Here is a 17,004-nt window from a genome sequence, read left to right as displayed (position 1 = left end):
TTATGCTAGTTACATGTGATATAACGTGTTAACGGAGTGTATTTAGAAATGCTGGCTTGCACAGATTAAACAACAATAAAACATGTTAAACTTCAAAGGTGCTGGACAGAGCCATGCTAGCTGTTTCCCCGTTTCCAGTCTTTCTGCTAAGCTAAGCTAAGCTAACAGGCTTTAGCTTCATATTTAGCATATTTCCTATTGCTCCTATAGTTTTCCTTTTCTGTGATTATGAACTGGTGACATTAACTTTAAAATATCATTGACATCACTACTGCAACTGTACTCCAACTACAGACAGACATACTGCTACTTCTCTCAGTACTATTACTGCTTTTACTGTAGTTTTCTGTTGTTGCTTTTATCTCCACACTGACTGCTGCTGCTTGGACAGGTTTAACATCAGTATTAGTAATAATGAAATAGATATTTTTTTTCATACAAAATGCAACAAAACAGATTTGCAGATAAATAAAAGATGATTAATTACTATAATGGCTGCAGTAATAAATAATTCTCCTCCATTAGGGAGCTAAATATTTAATGAGGCTGAGGTGGTTGTGACTAAACATTTGTTGAGGTTGTGTCTGTTTATGTCAGTATGTCACTCTTAGTTTCACTTTTTGTAGGTGGCGTCAGTCTCAGGTAGAGCTGGACTGATAAATCAGACCGGTTGATGTATTGGTATGTGTGTGTATGTCGAGTGATGACAAACAATCAACTCCAGTACAGAAATGCAAAATTAGGCTCAGGGTAATTTGGAAACCATTAGTTTATCTACCAGAGCTGATTTTTCAGCTGTAAAATAAAACAAATTTTGTAATCACTAGTGGTCAGCATATGGTTTTTATCTCTTGAATATGAAGCAAAGAAAAGCAAAATTTGTCATTTTTACTTGTTTTTTGTGTGGGTCAATCTAAATATAACGCATTGATTAGCGAGCTCGTTACCTTTGGACAGAGCCCAGCTGGCTGTTCCTCCATTTCTAGTCTTCACGCTCTGCTAAGCTAACATCTCTTGGCTGTAGCTTCATATTTACAGGATATGATGGTGATACTGGTGTTTTCATCTAACTCTCTATTTCCCAGTAAGCATGTTTTTGCTGATGCTCAGCTCCTCATGACGTAGCATCATTATAAACTCTCTCCTTAGTTTCTGGACTCCATAACCAAAGAGCACCCTTCAAATTTTAACTTTCCTCAGCGATATAATGCTTCATGTATCCCTCCTGCCTCCTCTTGTTGCTTTCCTTCTGTAGAAGTCATTGTGCGACATGGATGATGGAGGCCCCACCCTCCCTCTGTGAGTCTAGGGGCGACAGCTGGGACCCGAGGCAGCCAGACTGCCCCACCCTTTGATGCCGGCCAAACCACTGAACCATTCATCCCAACACAACAAGGTGGACGGCCATTATGCTCCTCTACACATGAACCAGTACAGATAATTATGTGTGAGTTCTAGTCAAGAATGTGTTGTGTGAGGTCACAGTGACCTTTGACCTCCAAAATTTTATACAATACTTTATCCCACTGGAGACTAATCCTGACAGAGTGGCTCATGTAGTCAGATGAGGCTCTTTTAATGGTGATTCTTGATCCTTCACTGTGATGAGCTGCATCATTGTTTTTTCTCACCTTTAATATATGCAGACCCTGAATTAGTTAAAAAAAAAAAGTTTTCACACTTTGTGAGCTAGAAACAATGACGGCTGACAGCTCAGTCACACATTTAAGATAAACTTTATTGATCTGCACGCTGAGGAAATTAACTTGTTACAGCCAGCCAAGTATTAAAGACAGGCAATGACAGTGACATAGAAGCATGAAGATAAAAGTCACAGGATAAAAACTAAGAATTCAACTACATATGCGTACATCATCATAACAAAAGGTGAAGTGTTAGTGAAACATTTCCATCACCTGTATATTGATTCTGGTCTTGCTTTGTGAAGATAATGAGACATCTTTCATGGTAACATGCAGTCAAAAAGCTTAGTTTTACTACATGAAAACACTCAGAAACAATCAGAAACATTTGTCATTTTTAACACATCAAACTTGAAATACATAAATGGAAATGTTTTAACTTGATGGTGAAAAGATGGTTTAGGAGGAGTACAACAGTTTTCATATGAAATAGATTATTTCTTTTCATTTTAGTGCATTTGAGCTTAAAAGAACCAAACAGGGTCTATAGCCATGGTAGCAGCTTTGGAGCTTTGAGGTTATTGCTAACATCAGCATGCTCATATGTCCCAATGCAAGTTTAGCAATATAATGTTCACCATTTACCATTGTTCACTATTATCATGTTTTTATCCTTTGTCAAGCACCTTGTGTTGCATTTTTATGTATGAAAGGTGCTATACAAATAAAGTTTGATTGATTGATTGATTGATTTTTGCTGTTTAGTGCATTAGCATGCTAACAGTGGCTAAATAGCTCTGAGCATGAAGTACTGCTAATTAGCACTAAGCACTAAGTATGGCTGAGGCTGGAGGGAATGTCATTGACCACCATGAGGTCAAAATTAAAATTCTGACCTGCTGGTGGCGCTACGTGAAAAGTCAGGGGATCTCTTACATCATAAAAATTCATCCTCCAGATGCCGTGCATTTCTGCGCCAAATTTCATGCTAATCCATCAAATGGTTGTTGACATATTTTAGTCGGGACCAGCGTGGTGGACGTTGAGTCATGCTGCTAGCGAGGCTAAAAACAGTAACAGTCTGCTACAGAAGTTTAGGGACCTTTAACAAACACCACACAAACCTACAGGACACAAAAATGCACACAGTTTAAACATAATGCACGAAGCGAATACAGCTCAGCAGACATGGAGGCTAATGCTAATATGAGTGTGTCTCGATTAAAAGCTGCTGCAGATTAATGACTGCTGGGAGCATGTTAGCTTTCTATTTTCTATTTCACACTATTTAAAAGATATTATGCACGACAATCAGCTGTTTACACAGACGAGAAGTTTGGTTTGTTTATGCACAAAAACCAGCTGGTAAAGAATAAAAGAATCTGAGCTACATATCTGCAGATCGTTAGTCTGGAGAATATTGAAAGAAAAGATGATGAAAGGAGCAGCTGGAGTCCTTAATACACTCATTGAATTTCAAACTTAAAGTATAACACAAGTTCTCCGTATTTCCCATTGTCATTGATGATTCTAAACACAGGCCTGGAAAAATGGACTGTTCTGTGAATAACAAACAATAAATTGCACAATTGACCCAAACAGTGAACACGATATCTGCAGGAAGTAAAACAAGTGATTCGGATGAATTTTGAACAGATTATTTCCTGTAAATGTTGCACCAGAGATGCACTTTCCTGATAGTTTTAGGAACTTGATTCTGTCTGTATTCTGTATTTTTTAACAGTCATACAAACTTAACAGGCTTCTTTTTCACTAATTCAGTGTTTTCTTCTCCCTGACGCTCGACTCTTGTTATATTAACTCTTCGGTTGAAAAGAAAGAAAAGAAAGAAATGCTGCGACACGGCCCTGCTGAATATATTTTCAAAAAGTTTTCTGTCAACTTTTAAAGTCAAGAAGGCTTTATGAACGCACACGAGGCTTTGGTCAAAAACAGAATAAAACAGGACATGAGTGATATTTACAAAACACAACTGCATGTTGGTCAAACCATTGAAAGCAAAACAGATATCAACTGCGGAAATACGTCTGCAAGTTGAGACCTTTAAAACCTGTTGAACATGTTTAAAACCCACATTAAAGTGTTTGGGTCCATGAACTCTCATAAACATCCTGCCTGTGCAAGACTGCTTTATATTATCTGTTTATGGATGTTTTCTTCTGACTTTCAGGTACATTTTCAGTACACTGACACTGAGACGAACATTTTTCATAACATACAGTATAATGCATTATATTACAAGAAATACAGTTAACAGGGCTATTCTTACACTGTTTAAAAAAATGAATCTTGAAGCAGTCCTTGAGTCATTTCACATAAAAACCCCTCTCCCTCCTCTTACTGTCAAATATAAATGTTTTTTGATGATTCATTTTGACCTCGGGGGATGGCGACAAACACTTTTCAAACATGATTTGAGGTGCTAGCTAACCACTCCCATCATACAAAAACACACTTGTTGTTAGCTTGAAGGTAGCTAGCAACGTATTATCAGAGTAAAAGGCGTGTGTGTGGATTTCAACAGGCAAAGACTTGTCTAATTTATTCATTTAACTTTTCGTCCTCCTGATCTAATATCATGGTTGAGGGAGGTGCAGGTGGAGGTGAATAGTCGTCTAAAGCTCTGCGGCTCTCTTCTGCAATGTATCGCATTGTTTTTGCAAAGCCACAGCTCTTCAAACCTGCCAAGGCTGACAAACCTGATAGCTGAGCCCTGGTACTAACAGACAGGAGCAGTAAATCCTGTGTGTTTTGTAAAATGACACAAGTCTAGATTGCTAAAAACATTGGTAAGGCGATTTCACCAGTCCCTTAATTGCATAGGACATGTCCCAACCGTCCACATGCTTTCTCAAGTTAGCTGACAAAACGAGGCAGACGAAACAGTGTGAAGTTCAATAGCAGGATAGACGGGCTCGGTGAACTGTGTTTTGTAAGTATGGAGGCAGATCTGACTGTCAAAGGAAACTCTGTAGAAGGACAGAGTCCCAGCTGGACAATCCAGATAGACTCCCACCCGACTGGAGCGCGAGCAGTGGGAGGAGACGCTGATACTGTCGTTACTGTGACAAACATACCAACCATCTTCAGAGCAAATCAGACACCAAGACTTGTCATTGCGCCCCAGCTTGCAATCATTCCCATCCCCTTTCCTGCCAATGGTTCTGTACGTTAACCCGATATTGAAGGGCTCCAACACCTCCAGCTCCCAGTAGCAGCGCCCAGTCAGACCCTGTTCACACAGCACCTGTTGGCAGTGATCGAACCTTTCCTGGTGATCGGGATGTGGCTGCTCCTGTTCCACCCAGGTCACCTTTCTTTTGTCTTCAGAGAGAAGGAGGTTCTTGTGGGCTGTGTTGGGATCCAAAGTGAGCTCAGAGGCATCTGGAGGTCAGAGAACACTTCAGGAGCACTGCTGAGAGCTTCCCCTCCAGAAAGAACTCTCAGATATTATGTTTATGGCTTATTACGTCTTGGTTTGATTTATGTGGCTCGATTGTTGTAAGAGGCAAAACATACAATAAAATAATTGTGTTGAACTTCATCATAGTGGTCACAACATTCAGTATATGTTCAGGATTTCCACAGATACTTACATTTCTTGAATCCTGGTTTCATCCTGTGAATTCCAGCATTTTCAACACTGTGAAGGAAACAAGAATTAAGACTTTCAGACAAAGAACAGCTAGAAGTAACTATAATTTATTGTGGTCATTTACTCTCTGACAAGAGAGTAACAGTGTAGCTCTGGTGTAAAACTCTTATCTACAATCTAGTTTTAGGGTCGGCAGTAAACTCCATCTCACTCTGTAGCAGTCCAGCAGCATTTCTCTCTCAGTTCAGTAGAAATATCAAAAATCTAGAATTATAATTACTCAAGCTTTTTGAGCTTGTATTGGTCATCACTCTGTAGCTCGGAGAGCAACTTCTTCCCTGAGTCTCCTGGGTTGTTAAAGCTCAGGTCCAGCTCCATCAGACAGGAGGGGTTGGACTTTAGAGCCGAGGCCAGATGAGCACAGCCGTCCTCTGTGACCAAACAACCTGACAACCTGAGAAAAGAAGAGTTTTTGCTTTGTTAGAATGCAGGTTTGAGTTGTATTTATATAGAGCAGAAGAAAAGGTGTCAAGCCCCAGGACTTCACCCCGCCTTCATTTAAGAGTACAGCTGGCAGTGGAAACACTAAACACATTGAGGGTTTAGGCACATTTTGTACGGATTACGTATTGGTTCCAAAGATACAAACTGCCTAACATGTACCTCAGTATCTCCAGCCTACAGGATTGACTCGACAGTCCATCACAGAGCAGCTTTACTCCGGAATCTTTCAGGTCATTGTTGCTCAGATCCAGATCTCTTAGAGGTAAGTAGGGGAACCTGAGACCAAAGGCCAGGTGGTTTACCCACTCCTCAGTCACTTTGCAGTCTGCTAGTCTAGGAGTGGATAACAGTCATAACACGATGAAGAAAAAGGTGCAACTGTTGAAAGAAATATAGGACATAAAATATGTATCAAGGATGTAATTTCTATCTAGGACCTGGAGGACCAGTCCCCTTCACTTTTCTGATTAGCTAACATACAGGTTGCCCTAACGACTTCATTAGTGGAGCTTCTGGGGAATGTATGTAGGCCGAGATGAAGGTCAATTACAACTACAGGTGATTATTTTACTTATTACAGGGAGAGTAAACTTACATGGCCTTTCTGCTGCTCCTCACAGCTGGTATCAGCCTCCTTCTGCCCTCCTCTGATGTGTTGAAACTCTTCAAGTCCAACACATCCAGATCATTCTTCGACACCTGCAACATGTAGGCGAGTGCAGAGCAGTGCAGGGGAGTCAGCTCTGTTTTCAAATGATGAGACGATTTGAGATATTCCTCGATCTCATCTGTGACTTTGTGATCTCTCATCTCGACCATGGCCTGGAAGAGGTTGACGCTGCTGTCTGGAGAGAGGGCCTTCCTGCGGATGGCTTTCAGGTAAGTCAAGATTTTCCTGTCGGTATCTTGGCTTGGGTCTGGTGATGTCAGCAGACCCTGAAGGACTCTCCGGTTGGGTTCGACCATGAGGCCAAGTAGGAATCGCAGGAAGAAATCCAGGTGGCCGTTCTTCTTCCCTAAAACTTTGTCAACTGTCTCCTTCACAAAATCAAGCAAAGTATGCTCTTTCTGCTTCAGGCTGAGGAAGTTACCAAGCTCTGTTATGTTCTTGTTTGTGAAACAGTCGTAGACAAAAAGAGCTGCAAAGAACTCCTGAATGGTCAGGTGCAAAAAGGAGAAGACAGTTTTCTGGAAAATGAGTTTTTCTTCCCGAAGAACCGTGGTACAAAATCCAGAGTAGATGGTTGCCTCTTTTATGTCAATGCCACAATCTTCCAGATCTTCTTCATAGAAAATGAGATTGTTGTTCTGCAGCTGAACAAATGCAAGCTTCCCGAGTTTCAGAAGAAATTCTCTGTGTGTCTTCAGAAGGCCCTCTTTGTTTTCCTCAGTTTCCCTCTCGTATTTTCTATTTCTGCGTTTTGTCTGGGCAAACAGGAAATGTGCCATCATCTCTGTTAAAGTTTGAGGGATTTTAGCTTTCTCGTCTCCCCCAAAGACCTCCTGAAATAATATGCCGGAAATCCAGCAGAAGATCGGGATGTGGCACATGATGTCGAGACTCGGTGAAGAGCGAATGTGCGAAATGATCCTCTCAGCAAGGCTCACGTCATGATTAAATTGCCTTCTGAAGTACTCCTCTTTCTGTGGGTCACTGAACCCTCTCATCTCTGTCACCATGTCAACAAACTTTGCAGGGATCTGATTGGCTGCTGCTGGACGGGATGTTATCCAAAGGTTTGCGTTTGGAAGAAGGTTACCCTGGATGAGGTTTACAAGGAGACTGCCCACAGATGTCACTTCGCTGACAGATGCCACCAGCTTGTTCTTGAAGTCCAGCTGAAGTCTGCTTTCATCAAGGCCGTCCAGGATCACCAGGACTCTGGCTTTGATTAAATCCTCTGGGTCTGTCAGACTCTGAACTGCAGGGTGAAATTCAGTCAAAAGCTTGTACAAGCTTTTGTTATGTGTACTTAAATTCACCTCCCGGAAAGCAAGACAGAAAATGAAATCGATGTCCTGATTTTCTCTCCCTTCAGCCCAGTCAAGAATGAATTTCTGCACGGCGAATGATTTTCCAATGCCTGCGACGCCCTTCGTCAGGACTGTTCTGTGGGGTTTCTCTTGGCCAATCAAAGGTTTGAAGATGTCACAGAGGTTGACTAATTGCTCAGACAATTCCTCCAATTTATGTTTGGTGTGTCTGAATTCATGTTCCTCATACAGCCCTTCGCTCTCTCCAATGGTGACGATTAGCGCTGAGTAGATTTCGTTCAGGGATCTCCCTTCGTCACCATCACCTTCAGATATGAAAGTAAATTTCTTTTGCATTGCTTCTTTCAGATTCTTCTTTGCTTTCCAAAGGGAGGTGTACCCTGTAATTACAAAGTGCATGCTTGATATTAAGCAACTGTAGCTAGGTCATGCAATACATCACAAGCAAACACAAAATCTCGACTTAAATATGAATTTTTGACTAAAACTCTAAAACTTGATGCTTCATCTGATAGTTTAGGTCCCCAAAAAAGTAACTCTACATACTTTTCTAAAAAACAAAAACCTAATTCCTTTTAATGCCAGAAGGACTTCGTACAAAAACACAGGAAAGGTGCGTTACTCTTAACATCTAAACAATAGGCTAATTTGTGATCTTAATACATGTGACAGGAGTATTAATCTACTATTAGCTACTACTATTAGCAGTAATAGTAGTGGGACAGGTATTTTTGAAATAAGTATTTGGCTTCACCAGTGTCTTCCTCAGTATCGCTCAGGTGTTCAGATTCTCTTTGGAATTTCTTTCCACACTTGTCGCAGGGGTGGTCTGCTGGTGAATCATACTGGTCCCAGTCTGAGCTGACACACTGTTTGCATGACCAGTGTCCACAGATGAAATGGACTGGATCCCTCAAAACCTCCATACACACTGAACAACTGGACGGCTCCCCTGTCGGCTGGCTGTAGGGTGATCAACCAATGACACATTCGTCCTGGGGGATGTGACACTTTGCTACATAATATACGTTTTTCTTTTTTTACAGTCACAGTTTGATATTTTTCAGTTTTGGGACCATAGTTATGTACTTGTTCAGTTTTTTGGGTAATTCTTTCTATTAATGTCAGAAAGACAACTTTCCTAAAGGATTACAGCATCTTTACACAGGGTGGTAGATAATTCCTGGACAACTACAGCTCGTCTTCAGTCAAGATATTTCACCTAAACATTAAATGAGGTTACCTTTCTGTCTTTTCAGGAAAATTAATCGGCTGAAACATGGAGGCATCACTCTTCATAGAGACAGCACTGGGTGCTGTGGGTTCAGTCCGACTCAACAGCGAACTAAAGAGAGAAATCTATTAGATAAACCTTTAAGATAAGAGATAACACTTTCTTGATCCCCATAGGAGATATTAGTATGTTACAGGCAGCAGCAATAGTATCAGGAATATAAAAGGAGACAGATAAGGGAATAAAAATAGAAAGTAGAAAAATCTTGCTGTTACATCTAGTCAGTAACTCGTTCAAGAACACATTTAAATCTACAAATGTGAGTTTATTCATTAGTAGATGAATATCATTACAGTTTTGACTTGTTGGCATCAAAGTTCATCGGCTGATACATGGATGCAGCTCTAGTCATCGGGACACGTTTGGAACTCGAGGACTCATCTTCACTCTTCTGTGAACTATTAAGAGAAGAGACTGGTGCGTTCAAAGAGGTCTAGAAACTAAGAAATATACAAACGTACTGAGACAATCAACGCACCACACCTGGCAAACTTTTTGTGGGACTCTCACTGAATGTAAGAGGCATAAAAAAACAAACATTTTACAATGTTTTTCTGGTGTTCAGATCATCACAGCTGCCCCTTTATGACGGGCTCTTATTATTACCTGATTGAACTTGAAGAGGACCTGCGTCGCTTCATGTTGCTCCTCTCAGCTCTCTCTACTGCTGCAGCTGAAACACAACTATCAGAAACCAACATACGGAGGTTGAAATGACTTTTTATATGTGGCTAAGCCTGAAAATAAAAATAAAAATAAAAAACTTTCCACCAAATTTAGCACAAGTTCTGTCACTGGAAATCACCCCGCGGTCAGTCTGCGCATGCGTGGACGGCTTGTTTACAAACACTGGTAATTAAAGTGGGTTTTAAAGAATGGCGTTTTTCTGACCACAGGTTTCGTATTCCTCCGTGATGTCTGAGATCTGCCGGTGTCTCCGGATCAAACATCGTTTCCCGACTCGGTTTTTCACACTGACCTCCGAACAGTTTTATCTGCTGCGCACTTTACACGACTCCAATGCAGACACACAGAAATACACACCAGTTATACACACCGACCAGCTGACCTCACACCAGGTAACACGCACAGTCACAAACAGCTGCTGGACGTTTCCCTTCAAGACGTTTGTCTCCTCGTCTTTTGTCCAGGTGCGCTCTCCGGTCAGCTCAGGTGACAAAGACCACAGCGCAGTGCTGGAAAGTCCCGAACTGCTGAAGTTTCTTTCGTTTTCACTTTCTATCTTCTCTGTTTATGACTCTGCTTCGTCCAGTCACAGCAGCAGCCTCTCCTGTCTTTACTGACTCCTCAGATTTGAGAAACTGTTCGTGAATTACGCCCTTTGACCTCTGAATCCTCCAGCTTTCATGGAGCTCTGACCTGAATGTAATTGTATATACATTTAAGTCTTCTAATATTTCTCCTGCTTGGCGTCTAACAGCGTTGTCCTTGCATCTGTCCCTCCTGTCCAAGTGTCCTCTGCTCTGCCTCTTAGTATGTTGACAGTTAATATGAGGTCAAATTCTCTGCATGTGTCAACAGTCAGAACGAATTCAGGTTGTCTGTTTGCAGCACAGCAACGACAAACACACAGAAACCAAGCAGACGAGTTACATTTACAGCAATGAAATGCTTTAAAGTTTTAAATCAGCTTAACTTACACGTAAAAAACTACTTTACTTCCTTCTGCGCTTCTTTATTAAAACACGTCTCTGTGGTAGTTCAGGTGGTTGTTCCGTTAATAACCGAGATGTCAACTGAAACTTCCTTCTTCCTGTTGAAGCTGATTCTGTTATTTCTAATGATAAAAACAACAGCTGACATCTGTTTGGGTGGCGTCAGCTTTGGTCTGCTTGACCCTCTGAGCCTCACAGAGCTCGTGATGATGACTTAACAGTAACAAAAATCACCTTTTAAAAGCCTCAGAGGGATTTAACTAAGAAAAACAAATGAAAATCATCTTTTTTTCTGTCTCTTTTTCCACCAGAACATGAGGTTTGAACAGCATCATCATCATTATTATTATTATTATTATTATTATTATTATTATTATTATTATAACTATGTGTTATTATTATGTGTTATTGAATAAAGCTGCAGGCTTCAGTTTTTAAAGGACCTTTAGTGTCACCTTGTGGAGAAAAATGCTAATAACAAGTGAAGTAACAGTGAACACAGTCAGCAACTCAGTTTCTGGTGATTAGATATGACATGTTCATTTATTATGAGTCAGAACAAACAGTCAGACCGAGCTCAAGGACACTTCAGCACTGTGGGGGTGTCAAACCAACGAGCTGCCTCCGCTTCTGATGAAAACATCGAATATCCTTTCGACAGCTGGAGATACTTATCAAAATGACATCGTTAGACATCAAAATACCGATTTCAAACATTTAAAACTGGGTAATTATTTCAAAAATACACTTCTCATCAAACATGGCTTTGACGTCACAGAGTGCAGACTCTGTCTCTTCTCCGATTTCCGTCGATTCGTCCTGATAAAATCCACCCGTGAATTAGCTTCTTTTCACAACTTTAGAGACGACAGTTCACGTTTGTAATTTTCTCCCGACTTTAACACAGAATCTGAGAGTTTCTTTGTCCATGGCCACGAAACACATCAAAACATGAGGGCACAGGGCGTACAGAGAGAAGGTTCCCGCCCCCAGATGTGTACTTCCTGTGGTGCCACCCTGTTATTGGGTGTCACCCGCCTCAGGAGGCGAGTTGTCGCTGTCGTCCTCCCAGGAAGAGGAAGTGAACCCCGCGGGGGCGGAGATGGAGTGTGGGGCGGGGGTGTGGCCGAGGCCTTGGTACCGCCCACTCGAGGAAGGGGAGGAGGGCATCGATGTGGCCGCCACGGTGACGGCGTCCTGGGAGGTGGCCGTGAGGAGGCCGGTGTGCTCGGTGTGTTCCGGTCGAGCTGCCACGCCGAAGTACATCTTGTTGGGTCGACCCAGGAAGGTACGACCTGAGGGAGGGGGCACAGAGGTTACCACAGCTGCAGGTGGAGTTTGGATTTGCACCTTCTTGATATTTGGTTTTATTAAAACCAAAACCAGACGTCCTTCTCATCATCGTCGTAGTATGTAGAAAATGAAATTCACATTGGGAAAGCATAAAGAAGTGAAACGTACAATAGTTTTAAGTTAAACTGTGATTGAATAAGTAGTAAAAAGAGAAATGATTTCCCATTTTTGATGAGTTTAACGGACTCAGTGCAAACTCCAAACTCAATAATGAATAATCTGAGGGAGACACTCACCTGCATGGCGCACCTGCTCTGTGACATCAGCTCTGATGTCAGAGAAATCCCACATGGCCAAAAAGCTGTCGAAACACGATCCCTCCTCTGCTTCCTGCCCGTGGACGGAGGACGAATCGAAAAGATTAGAAGAGATAGACAGATACAGAGACGGATGGACGGATGGACGGATGGACGTTTACCTGTACGTATGGTTTGTAGGTGAAGGTGTAGTGGTGAGCGATGGCAGCCAGGAACATCTCTATGCAGATGATGAAGTCCTGTATCAATTAAACAGTTCAGGGTCAGACCAGATGTCATCCAAAAACCGGGTCTGTGCCGTGGGAGCGTTTGACGATGCATACCTGCAGTCCAGTGGCCACGGCCTCCACACTGTCCCAGTCCCAGGTGTGTTTGTCGGAGATCACACCGACCTTCACCAGGAAGGCAATGAAAACCGCCTGCCTGAAGAGAGACAGAGAGTAAGGTTTAGAATGCAGGACTTTTACTTGTAGTGGAGTATTTCCACAGTGTCATATTAGTACTTCACTTTAGTTAACAGTTAATCGTCACTTAATCTGTCGATTAACTGTTTGGTTTATAAAAGACGTAACGTCCTCAAATGTCTTGTGTGTTCAGTTTTCATTGATAAAGAACAGTGTAAAGCAGCAGATGACTGTCTCCATCCCTCCATCCTTACCAGAAGGAGACAAACACCACCAGTTTGACGCAGAGGAACTTGCCCACAGGCCTGATGGGAGTCAGCTCCTCTTTGAGAGCTCGGTACAGCAACACCAGACAGTACATGGCAAACTGGAGAGAGGCAGACGGACACTTAACACCGGTGACAGCAGAACATCCATATTTCTGTGTGTGTGTGTGTGTGTGTGTGTGCGCACTGGTGTGTCTTTACCAGCTGTGAGATGTTGTTGATTATGACCAGGTAGGACCAGGCGTTTCTGAAGCTGAAGTTGGCTTCGTCATAGACTCCACAGAGCTGACAGATCCTGCAGGCAGAGCAGGAAACAACGCAGGAAGCATCGATTTCTCACATCAAACACTTTAATGTGTGTGCGTGTCTTCGCTTGTGTGCGACTGAGCCTTTCCAGGACCCCCCTCTCATACCCAATCATGACTCTATCACCTGTTACCAATCAACCTGTGCACCTGCTTACAGTTAGCAACTTCGCTACCTGTTATCATTGTGTCAGTAGCAAACAGTCACCTGTTAGAAAGAGCACACTGAGTGCAGCAGGAAACTTACAGAGCTATGACCGTGGTCACGGGTCTGACCACAGTGTACTGGAGGACTCCCAGCTTACACCTGAACAGCAGCACCCTGACAGGGAAAGAGAGAGGAACAGTTTAGCATCTATTCATCCACCCATCCGTCCATCCACCCATCATGTGTGACCCTATCTGTCCTCTTACTCTCCCATGGGCCACGGTGGGCAGCAGCAGAGCGGGGGCAGGTGAGGCTGCTGCTGCTGGACCTCCAGCATGAGCACCAGACTGGGATACTGGTTACTGAGGAAGTTCAACAGGAACACCAGGAAGTTGTAGATGACGTAGGCCTCGTAGCACTCCCTGCACGTGTCCACGTAGATGGCCAGACTGGGATACCGCAGAGCCAGCCACTGGACAGGAGGGGGAAGGAGGGATGGAAGGAAGAAGGGGGATTATTTTCTAAGTGTAAAACACTATTCAAGAAAGAAAGAGAGAGAAAGAGAGAAAGGATGAAGGAAATGAAAGAGTGAAGGAGGAAAGAAAGCTGAAAAGAAACAAACAAAAAGGAAGGAAGAGGAGGAGTGTGGTGGTGAGGGTGTGCTGCCATCCAGCATCATAACGTTGTCAGCCTGACCTTCAGTCTTGTGACACAGTCCCATTGCCTTCAATTAAAGTCTGTTACCGTGGCAACATAATGAAATAGAGTGTAAAGATCACTGTCACTTCCTCTGTGTGTGTGTGTGTGTGTGTGTGAGTGAGAGACTCACACTGTCCAAACTGTAGATGGGGACCATCCATAGTATTCTGTTGCAGAGACAGAGAAGAAGAGAGCATCAACACAGGAAACCACTGTGGGGTGTGCGTGAGTGTGTGTGTGTGTGTGTGTGTGTGCGTGAGTGTGTGTGTGTGTGTGTCATATTTTTTCCTTGTAAGAAGAAGAAAAAACAGCCTGTTTCAATTTCTAAGCGTATCTGTCACATCAATTATCTACAGTACGATTAAATAAGCAACAATCAAAGCTAAAGATGTGGAAAATAAACCAGTAGCTAATATTTGTGATGAGTTCAGGGGAGCTCTGGTAATCTGCCTCATCAGGCCTGTGTGGGTGTGGTTTGATCAGATCTGACAAACAGTGGAAGCATAAACAAACACCACCAGCAGATTTTGATCCAGACGTCGCTGCGCAGAAATCTCTCTGCAGCACAGTTTGTGCTTCTGCTCGTAAGACAAAGCTGATTTAAAGCTGAAAACACGTGAAATGGTTGTGTTTAACAGTCAGAGCAGAGATGAGGCTGTGGAGTGTGTGTGTGTACCTGATAATCGGCCTCTGCAGCTCAGGCTGTGTGTAGTGCACGATGTGCTGCAGAATCCCCCACAGTGAAATGGGGATGGTCAGAAAGACGAACACGCCGGCGATGAACCAGGCTTTGCTGTGAGTCCCCACCTGGAGAGGCAGAGGAGCCGGAGGTGACTGACAGTTGTGTTGTTTGTATTTCACAAACTAAACCTTCATCATCACCAGAGCTCAACAGATACAACCCTGATATGGAGGGCGCCACTGGTCCGGGTGGAGGTGATGTAGAAGTGTACCTTGTCTTTCTGCAGCTCCCAGATGCAGAGCGGCAGCACGGCCACCAGCAGGAGAGCGTAGAGGACCAGAACCAGCGGGCGGATCCACCTCCTCCACTCTGCAAACGAACACGGCATGATGGCTGCTTCACCCTCAGCGCTGACTACAGGTACATCCTAAACCACAGGCCGCACCTGGAGGACCAACAGGTAAAGTTATACAACTGGACCGTGTAGAAATACTACCATTTATTACTTCTTTCACCTTCTAGTTTTTCTAACTTTGGTGCGTTATCCAGCAATGACAAGACCATGTTTTGTTGCACACAAGTGCAATGACAATAAAGTTTAGTTGAATTGTATTGAAAACGGTGAGAGGCTTTGAACTGGTGAAGAACAGGCAGCGTAGAGGAACACGTTAGCTTGACTGACTAAGTCTGGTCCACAATAAAGTTTAAAATACTCAAGTAATAAATAGGAAATACCTTAAACCCCAAATGTGATATTTAGCTTTAGCACAAACTGGCTACCTGAACATAGCTTTGCATTTTTTACCCCGTCAAAGCAGAAATATATAAATCCAAATTAGCTAAAATTGGACCACAATCGAGCTAATTTACTGGTCAGAGCACCATTCAAATAAACTGATGCTAATGTGAATTTAACACCAAATCCAATTCAACAAATACAAGAACTGAAACAACAAAGAAAAAAAAATCATATTTGCACATGAATTTTCTGTACACCTGGTCAAGGTAGGAGCTAAAGCTAATTGTTAAGAAGCTAACGTTAGCTAGCTAAATCACTAGCTAGCTAAATGTAGTAACAGACTGAAGCGTCTCCGTTCAAATAAACAGAATTTAGTGGAACCAGAACCTCAAGAGCACATCGTCCATATAAAGTGAAATACCACACTTTAAAGCAAATCCATTGCATTTCAGTCCATTAAAGTCGAATATTTTTAGCAAGAAAATAGTTGCTAACATTACTTATTGTTAACGTAAAACTCCTTTGCACTAGCATTACAATGGTATTACTTAAAGCTTAATAATATTTCAATATAGAGCGTTAAAATACATTTTAAAGCACCGAATACTCAGTAACTCCAGGTTAAACTGGCCGCTGTGTTCCACAGGTATACTTCATACAGAATGACGTGAAAAACAAAGATTTAATCCTGTACTGTGTAATACTGCTGTGTCATGGACGTTAAGAACGCCGCGAAACGCTTAATTTTCTGACATTATTGTCGTAAAATGCAGTCATGTGAACGTCAACGTGCCAATAAACATCACAGAGTTAATACACACCAACATTACAGAATTATTCGTGTATTTTTCGTTGATATTAGCGGAAAAAATCAAATGTGAACATATTCTTGGACTCGACAAAGAGAGGCCGACTGTAATACTGTGTCTAACATGTTGAAAGTCATGAATTATGAGGATATGTGGACCGTTGAAGATGAAGATGCTCCTCACAGCGTCCGTTGGCCTGTTTTCCTCCTCAGTCCTGTTTCTGTTACCAGGCAACGCATCTCTCCTCCGCCCGATCACGCGCAGTTTGATTCGCCCGTGCTTCCGATCACCGGCCGATCACCTCCCGATCGATCACAAACAGATCGATAATCCGTCAGACAACCGCCGGCTTCAGGGTGCTGTCCGTGGGAGTCCTCCTGTTTCCCGTGTTCACGCGCCCACGTCACAGGGAGGAAGCTGGACCCGATCGGTCACGTGGTTCACGGGCAGGAGACAAAAGGCGCTTTCACCCCACAAATTCAGTTATCTTAATTTAAAGATATTTAACACACATTCCGTCCGCAGTGCCTCCACAACCATCCTCATTTATCATCACTGTGTTCTCACTTTTTATTTTTTCCACCAACAAACTCCTTTTGGTAAATAAACACGAA

At 42.7% G+C, this 17,004-nt stretch overlaps 2 protein-coding genes across 4 annotated transcripts; both read right to left on the bottom strand.

Moving 5' to 3' along the window:
• Positions 1-1,718: 1,718 nt before the first annotated feature.
• On the bottom strand, positions 1,719-10,253 carry LOC143317035 (protein NLRC3-like). Of its 2 annotated transcripts, XM_076724952.1 has the most exons (10): positions 10,097-10,253; positions 9,659-9,736; positions 9,346-9,450; positions 9,002-9,103; positions 8,513-8,721; positions 6,359-8,138; positions 5,923-6,096; positions 5,540-5,713; positions 5,261-5,307; positions 1,719-5,048 (listed from the first exon to the last, which is right to left on the bottom strand). In XM_076724952.1, exons 2-10 carry the CDS (start codon positions 9,691-9,693, stop codon positions 4,516-4,518), a joined length of 3,159 nt encoding a protein of 1,052 aa, XP_076581067.1. In that variant the 5' UTR covers positions 9,694-9,736; positions 10,097-10,253; the 3' UTR covers positions 1,719-4,515. The 2 variants fall into 2 exon arrangements, with proteins under 2 accessions (XP_076581067.1, XP_076581066.1); XM_076724951.1 differs by having other exon boundaries at positions 9,659-10,253.
• A 989-nt stretch (positions 10,254-11,242) lies between these two features.
• LOC143317052 (transmembrane protein 184C-like) lies at positions 11,243-16,876 on the bottom strand. Of its 2 annotated transcripts, none has more exons than XM_076724982.1 (12): positions 16,549-16,876; positions 15,114-15,287; positions 14,837-14,967; positions 14,291-14,327; positions 13,728-13,933; positions 13,561-13,635; positions 13,210-13,303; positions 12,997-13,109; positions 12,662-12,761; positions 12,500-12,577; positions 12,318-12,411; positions 11,243-12,023 (listed from the first exon to the last, which is right to left on the bottom strand). In XM_076724982.1, exons 2-12 carry the CDS (start codon positions 15,228-15,230, stop codon positions 11,749-11,751), a joined length of 1,320 nt encoding a protein of 439 aa, XP_076581097.1. In that variant the 5' UTR covers positions 15,231-15,287; positions 16,549-16,876; the 3' UTR covers positions 11,243-11,748. The 2 variants fall into 2 exon arrangements, with proteins under 2 accessions (XP_076581097.1, XP_076581098.1); XM_076724983.1 differs by having other exon boundaries at positions 16,574-16,876.
• Between the last annotated feature and the right edge of the window lie 128 nt (positions 16,877-17,004).

This window comes from Chaetodon auriga, chromosome 24 (assembly GCF_051107435.1).
Source record: "Chaetodon auriga isolate fChaAug3 chromosome 24, fChaAug3.hap1, whole genome shotgun sequence".
In the NCBI taxonomy this organism is placed as follows: domain Eukaryota; kingdom Metazoa; phylum Chordata; class Actinopteri; order Chaetodontiformes; family Chaetodontidae; genus Chaetodon; species Chaetodon auriga.
The sequence above is the reverse complement of the archived record's forward strand: the minus strand, read 5'-3'. Positions and strand labels throughout refer to the sequence as shown.